The sequence below is a fragment of the Odocoileus virginianus genome, chromosome 13, assembly GCF_023699985.2.
Source record: "Odocoileus virginianus isolate 20LAN1187 ecotype Illinois chromosome 13, Ovbor_1.2, whole genome shotgun sequence".
NCBI classification, from domain to species: Eukaryota; Metazoa; Chordata; class Mammalia; order Artiodactyla; family Cervidae; genus Odocoileus; species Odocoileus virginianus.
The window spans coordinates 15530701-15538699 of record NC_069686.1 but is presented as its reverse complement, the minus strand read 5'-3'; the positions used below and the strand labels follow the sequence as shown (position 1 = coordinate 15538699).

Sequence of the window (7999 nt, the reverse complement as noted above, 5' to 3'; positions counted from 1 at the left end):
TGATCCCTTGTTTTGATATGAATTTCTCTAATAATTAGTGATGTTGACCATGTTTTCATGTGTCTCTTGGCTATCTGTATGTCTTCTTTGGAGAAATGTCATTTAGGTCTTCCACCCATTTTTTGACTTTTTTATTTAAAATATTGAATTGCATGAGCTATTTGATATTCAGTCTGTCTAAAGGTTAAGTTGCTGGTCTCTTAATTTCAAATGCAATTCCCATTTCTGGTGTTTGTACTCTCTTCTCCTAGTCTTTGGTTTTCTTATCATTTTTGTGTATGGATGATTTTCTACTCTTACTGTAGGTTTTTCTTTACTGATGACCTTTCTCATTTGTGATTTTATTTCTAGTTGTGGCCTTCCCTCCCTCCCACTCTCCTAGAGAAATTCCTTTAGCATTTGTTGTGAAGCCGGTTTGGTAGTGCTGAATTTTCTGTTTTTGCTTGTCTGTAAAGCTTTTGATTTCTCTGCTGAGGCCGAATGGGAGCCTACCTAGGTAGTATTCTTGGTTGTAGGTTTTCTCCTTTCATCACTCTAAATGTATCATGCCACTCTCTTGCCTGCAGAGTTTCTGCTGAAAAATCAGCTGATAATCCTATGGGGATTTCCTTTTATATTGTTGCTTTTACACTTTTTCCTCTGTATTTAATTTTTGTCTGATTAATATGTGTCTTTTAAAAAACAACTATTTTATTGTATATTGGAGTATGTGTGCATGCATGTGTGCTCGCTGCAGTCAGTGACCCCATGGACTGTAGACCACTAGGCTCCTTTATCCATGATATTCTCCAGGCAAGAATACTGGAGTGGGCTGCATGCCCTCCTCCTTCTCGACCCAGGGACTGAATCCGTGTCTCCTGCATTGCAGACAGATTTTATTTATTGCTGAGCCACTGGGGAAGCCCATATTGGGAGTATAGCTGATTAATAATGTCGTGATAGTTTCAAATGCAGAGCAGAGGGACTTAGTCATACAAATACATGTGTCCATTCTGTCCCAAACTCACATCCAGTCTGCCACATAACATTGTGTAGTTTCCTGTGCTAATCAGTAGGTCCTTGTTGGTTATCCACTTAAAATATAAGTGTGTACATGTCCATCCGAAATTCCCCAACTATCCCCACTCCAACCTTTTCCCCTGGTAACCTTAAGTTTGTAAGTTCTCTAAGTCAGTGAGTCTGTTTCTGTTTGTGAATAAGTTCATTTGTGTCATTTCTTTTTAGATTCTGTGTGTAAAGGCTATCACACAGTGTTTCACATCTGTCTTGCTTCACTTAGTCTGATACTCTCTAGGTCCATCCATGTTGCTGCAAATGGCATTAGAAAATTAAAGTGTTAGTCATTCAGTTGTGTCCGACTCTTTGCGACCACGGACTAGGTATATGTAGCCCACCGGGCTCGTCTGTCCATGGAATTCTCCAGGCAAGAATATTGGAGTGGGTTGCCATTCTGTTCTGCAGGGGATCTGACCCAGGGATCGAATCCAGATCTCCTGCATTGCAGGCATTCTTTTTAATGGCTGAGTGTTATTCCTATTCCTTTTGCTCTGAATTGGCTCTTCTCCCCTTAATGCTGGTTACAACTCATGCTTGGATTAGTGCAATTTGTAGGCTGATTGCCACATGGGCCAGCCTTTCTATTGTTGTGCATTTTTTAAGCCAAGTCAATAGTTGCTTGTTTTCTAGTCTAAATCCCTTAGGACCCTATATAAACTAGCCCTCTTCTAGCTATGCAGTTTTGCTAATTGCTAACCCTCTTCTTCCCATCTTTCCATTGTCCTATAAACATAACATGTTTATATAGTCTTTTGTTGCTACTTTTGTTTCCTTTCTACCCATCTCATTCATAATTTAAGGTGAAGTTCAAATATAATATGGTTTGCCTCCTTTTGTGAACTTATAAATCCTGTTTCAGAAGTTGTAGATTTTATTTCCTGTCATAGATGTAATAAATATTTTGTCTTTCCAAATGTATTCTCCTTGACGGTAAGATCCTGGTCTTTACTTTTACTGTGGTCCCTTCAGTCCAAGTCTGCTTATTACGTACTTCATTTAGTGGGCCAACATTCGTAAGTGTTTTCACCAGCAAGAGAAATGAGACACCTAAATATTTTTATGTTAGATATTCAGAAAAAAACTGAGGGAAAACTTTAACCAAGAGATCAAAGCATTGTTAAATGATAAATGATTTAAAATTATACATACCTATGCACTGTTATAGCAAACATAAAAATATTTTATGCAAGTTCTTAAATTATAAATCATTAATATGTTCAAGTACTTACTACTTTTGAGCCACTTATATAACTTCTACAGATAAATAGAACACAATGAAAATGACAATAGAAGTAGGTATTTTCAAAATTGTCATCTAATATTACCTTGTCATAAATAATCTCTAGTCCATAAAAAAGAATTTCCAGTTGTGATCTTCAGTCACGAAAAATATCTGAAGATCTTTGTTTGCAATATGTTAATTTAGACTATTGATACGATTGTTCATAATTTAGCAGATTACCTCAATGCTGGAAGCTACCTCAGAATCCATTAGCTGAGCTGAACAGATTAAGATATAATGCTAAAAATTTAGCAACTGAGGAAAGTCAATAATTATCTCTTGAATAAGTTTTGATAGCTATATTACCTAACTCATTTTATTTTTCAATGATATTATTAGATCCTATTAACAGAATTTTAACAAGCACATCTCCTAAAAATAAAGAAATTTAGCTATGGTTTAATTACATGGGAGATTTAAAAAAAGTATTGGTGAGAAAAAAAAATAAAATTATTAATACTGTATTGTGCAAAAGGGTTTCTTTTTGAGGATAATGATAGTGACGGATTTTTGCATTTTCTCAAGCATCACATAATGCATTTCTTTCCTGCCAGTTATGAGAAACTCAGACAACTCTATCATCTTAAATTCTGTTAAGTGAACTTCATTTAAATACTTTTTGTGTCAGGTTATGGAAAACAGCATTTCTTAATTTACATGCTTTTAAAAAAATCATTAAAGCAAAAATAATTTTAAAAAGAGCTCTTTTGAGGGAACAGTCTTTTTTGTCTACTTTCATAGAAAGCAAAACCTACTGTAAAATTAAGTGAATAAAGTAAAACTACCTTTGACTTGATAGTCAAAAATGAAATTCAAAATCATAAGTACTTTCCCAAATAATTGAGGTAATGCATGATAAATCCATGGTTCTAGCTCAGTGAATTCTTTCTTAAATGTAAAATCTAATGGAAAATAAAGCAACAGAAGCACCGTGACCATGACAATGCTGTGCCAATGCCATTCTCTTTTCATAGTCATTGGAAAAATTTGCATGTCCATTTGAGGAAAAAAGATACAACTTAATGGCCCATTGTTGAATATCAGAACCCTTCTAGTCTGAGTGCTATGACATTTTTGAAAATTTTACAGTATTTGGTGCGTTGGACTGCTACAAGAGAATAAAACTATTAATATTTTCTTTTATTGTAGGTTCCAATGTCACATGGCCTTGGTTATTTCAGAACTAATAAATGTTTAGTTCTGGAAAATTTCCATTAATTTTACTTCTTCTATGGCAATGTATAATTGGCAACTCACCATTTACTTAAAAGGTAGAACTATTTCTCCAGAAAAATCCTTATTCTACTTTTTGTGAGTTTTTTCCTCCCACACAGAAGGATCTTAATACTTTGCTTCAGTGAAAACCCAACTCTCAGTCTAATTTTAGATAGCTGGAAAGACCTTCACTTAAAAAAGTATGATAATCACAGGAAAAAATGTATTTATTAAAAGTTTAAAGAAGTGATTTTTCATAATTATATCAGACATAAAATGGTATAATTTTAATTGCTTCAGAAGTTAAGTATTATCTTGTGGTCCAGGTAATCTAGAAACATCAGATTAAAATTTGCTTCTACTTGGTTTGATAACTGTGCTCTTTAGGTATTTAGTGTATACATGTCTCTCTGTGTGTGTATATGTATATATTTTAATAAGATGAAGTCCCAGCAGTAAATAGGATTCTCTCATAATTACATTCTCACAAATAAACTATTATTGTCAAACATGAAACTATAGTTTCAGAGATGGAGAATGAGCAAAACTACACTTAAACGCTTGTCTGTGGAATTTACTTATCTTTCCTGTCCTCTGAAATAAGTCAAAGCAAATGTGTAGTTTCTCAGTGTATCATTAGTCAAGCTTTGTTACAGAAACACATCAGTTTGTCTTCATGAAGTCTTTGATAGCATGTAATTTAGATTAAGCACATTTATGAAATGTATACCTTAAAATTAAAAAATAACCACGTGTTTCTTTGTATCTTTTCGGATTGGCTCTGAGAGAGAAGGCTGAACCATCACCCCAGTGCTCTCCAGCACAACTGGTATGTCCGTTTCTTCACTTAGCACTCCTGGCTTCTATTATAACGAGTAAGATGATGTACTGATACTCAGCGTTCTGTTTCCCCAAAACCCCTCTCCCCACTTAGAACATAAGCTTCCCCAAAGCAGGGGCTTTTGTGTTTTGGCTCTTAGTGTATGCCAAGTGCCTAGAAGAAAAACGGACACCTAGTAGTGCTCACAGTGTGGTAGGAGACGAGGTTAGAGATGTGACGGGATGCAGTTGGGGGAACAGATCTTGTAGGCCCAGTAAGGGCTCCAGCTCTGAATGTAATGAGGAGCTGCTCTAGAATTTGGAGCGGAGGAGCGCTGTAACCTGATGCGTGTTTGGGAAGCTTCAGGGTGCTCCTGGACTGAGGATGGGCTGTAGCAGACAGGGTGAAAGAAGGAAGTACACAGTACTCTGGGCGAGGAACGATGCGGGCACAGAGCAGGGGGATAGCGCTGGGAATGATGAGTGGTTGAATTCTGTATTATTTTGAAGGTAAAGTAACAGCATTTCCTGATGTGTTGGATGTGAGTGGTGAGAAGAGAGGAATCAACGATGAGAACAAGGTTGTTCAGACTTCAGCAACTGGAAGGATGGTGTGGTTATCAATTGATTTATGAAACATTATGGGAGCAGTGTGTTTGAAGGCAGGGTAAGGGAAGATTATACAGTTCTGAGTGAAAGAGTTGTTTTCACAGGCAGTTACCAAGATAAACCAAAGGCTGGTGCATCTGTGTGTAGTAACTCTGTGTGTGGGTAAGGGAATATTCCGGCTGGAGACTTAAAGGTTCATTTTGTATGGATAGGGCTTAAAGTGCATGCAGAGAAGAAGAAAGAGTCCTGAGTGACCTTGCAGCTGCAAAAGGTCTTGGAGAAGAAATTAATTTTATCACAGGAAACAGAATATTAGGTTCTTCTCAAGTAATAAACATTCTGAAGGAGATAAACATCATTATCAAGTAATCTTACTTTAGGAAAGACAGGTAAGAACAAGCAAATTAGGAACATAATTTAAAGATAGAATTTATTCTTTGATGGTTTACTCATGCAAACTGCACATAAAAGAAAATAGTACAGTTTGTGTAACATTGCAAATATAAGGACTCAAAATGCTAGGTACAGAAGTAGTGTGACATCCTGAAAGTCAAAATGGAATTTGTGTTTATACAACTAATAATGATTTTTATTTGCTGAGTACAGACTGATTTACAATGAGTTTTGCTAACCTTGGTAATAAGCTCATTAACCGTTTACATGACTTCTTACATCTATGTAGTTTTATTTTACAGTTGCAAGAATTCCTGTTATCAAAGAACTTTAACTTGCATAAATAATAAAATTTAAGAAAAATGCACTGACTGACTTACGAGAATGAAAAACGGAGGCTTTTCCTAACCCATCCAAACTACAATAAAAAAACAGCCTTCTTGCAAAATTCATATTTTGTGCCTTTGAGATCAACTCCTTAGCATAACTATGGCAAAGTCATGATTAGAAATTGAGTACCTGAAAATTATAAAATCAGTTAAAAAAAAAAAAAAAAACTTTAGAAGTAGAATTATCAACCAAAAATGCTCTCATTTTTTATAAGCCAAACAATAAAATTCCTATTATCTTCATACTTAAAAGTCCTGAAATGTCATTTGTATAATCTGAATGTTTCCCAGTTCGGAACTTAGGCAAGGTGGGCTATTTCCTTGAATTGTCAAGGATATTTCATACAGGTTTTAGTGTCAGTCTCATAGGAGACGGCACTGGGACTGGAGCAAATAGTGTAGTATGGATGCAGGACAAACCACACCACTTATTATAAATGTGTCACAGATATTTACATAATGGAATCCTGCTTGAATGCCAGAAGTTGCTACTGGGGAGGACTCATAACTATTTTACAAAGTTTTCTTACACACATCTACTACTTTATTTTTAACAATTTCGTCTATTTTAAAATATTGTACTGTATTTTGAACATAACTGCAGAATAAAAATAGATAATGGCACATTAGAAAACTCAGTATCCCACAGATGACTGGATAATGAGAAAAGTGTACCTACAATCATCTCATCAGAAACAAACTACATCATGGAATGTTAGTTATCCAAGCCTGCACAGTAATGACATCTTAAATTGCAATCATCTATTGGCCAGCATCACACCAAAGGCATCATTAAACATTCAAGCAGAGATTGCTGGCATAAACTATTGAAAGACACACACATACACACATACTCACACTCTCTCACTCACTCTTGTTTCCCACATTATAATTACATTGTTCTAAAGATAGATACTGATTTTTTCCCACGAGAAACGTTATCAAAATTTGCTACTAAAAGATGACAGTGCTTCCACAAGAATAAGTACAAGTTAGCTTGCAAGTACAAGACAATGGGGGTAAACAGTCTTAAATTTTCTAAGTAGTAATTTTTAGGCTTTTCTGGCAACCATACCTTACTTGATTATGCATAAACTTCTCATTTTGAAACCTGAAATCTGCAAAAAATAAAAAAAACCAAAAATCTAATATCAAAAAATTATTAGGTATCTGATGACCCTGTATTGTACTTTATATAATTTCATATTTTGTTAGCCTCAAAACATAGGATTTAAAATACTGAATTTAAGACTTTAAAAACAGTCATTATTGAAATGATAAAGGATTCCAATATTCATGCTTACTTAAAATCTTAAAATGCACTACTACTGATCTTAAGATTAAGAGTGTGCATAAAAGCACTGTATGTCTTTTACCACATTTCACTCACTTAAAAAGTGTTCGGTAATATTCTTCCTTTTGCATAATGTGCAAAATAAAAGGCAAAAAGATTAAAAGAAAATTTCTTCCTCTAGCTAGTGCTTTATGACCTTGTTAACATTACAAAGTCAATAGGGACTACGCAGAACTTTGGTATAAATGATATAACAAAATTACCATCGTAGTTGAGGGTTAAGAGGTGGTCAAAAGAAATGGAAGTAGGAAGAGAGATTCAGTAACACCCCCATTTATTAAAACACCCCCAAATTAAAAGTGAAATAAACCACAATGAATTATCATACAATTTACACATTGAGCACAGAAAAATTAATAAATCTAACAATATTTATAAAAAAAGCAAAATCAGTCTTTTTCCAGAGACTAAAAACTTGTTCAGTCTGATCATCAACTGCTGCTACACCAACTTTAGAGTCAAATTTAATTTCAAGTAAAAAAAAAAAATTTACAACCACAGATTTCGCATAAATGGAAACTGGTCTTTCCTTGATTTCCCTTTGAAGTCACTAATGAGTATCTAAAGCTGCTGCACTGCAGGTTTTTAATCAACTTCCTGAGGGCTGTGACTGGGAGGAAGGAGCCATGACAATCTGCGAAAGCACAGGCTCTGTACTCTGGTCCGCCATCTGGGTGAGGACTGAAGTGGCTACAGCTTCTGCCTTGGAAGTTGAACTGACTCCATTGGATGTGCTGACAGAACTATGTTGTATAGCTTCGGTATGTGGACTACTCGGCACTGACAAATCTTCTGAACTATCATCTTTATCAGCAGCTGAGTGGAAAAAAGAAAACTACTCAGTTTCTTAGAATAGTTGTAAAAATTTATCAGGCTGAGTCA

The 7999-nt window shown here is 35.1% G+C and overlaps 1 protein-coding gene across 2 annotated transcripts in view; it reads right to left on the bottom strand.

The window, feature by feature from the left end:
• Nucleotides 1–269: 269 nt before the first annotated feature.
• The window catches only part of ATF2 (activating transcription factor 2), an 83504-nt gene continuing 75774 nt past the window's right edge, over nt 270–7999 (bottom strand). For both annotated transcript variants that reach the window (XM_020889061.2, XM_020889052.2), the window contains exon 14: nt 270–7933. In XM_020889061.2, coding sequence (XP_020744720.1) covers nt 7707–7933 — 227 coding nt within the window. In that variant the 3' untranslated portion in view covers nt 270–7706. The remainder of the gene's footprint in view (nt 7934–7999) is intronic.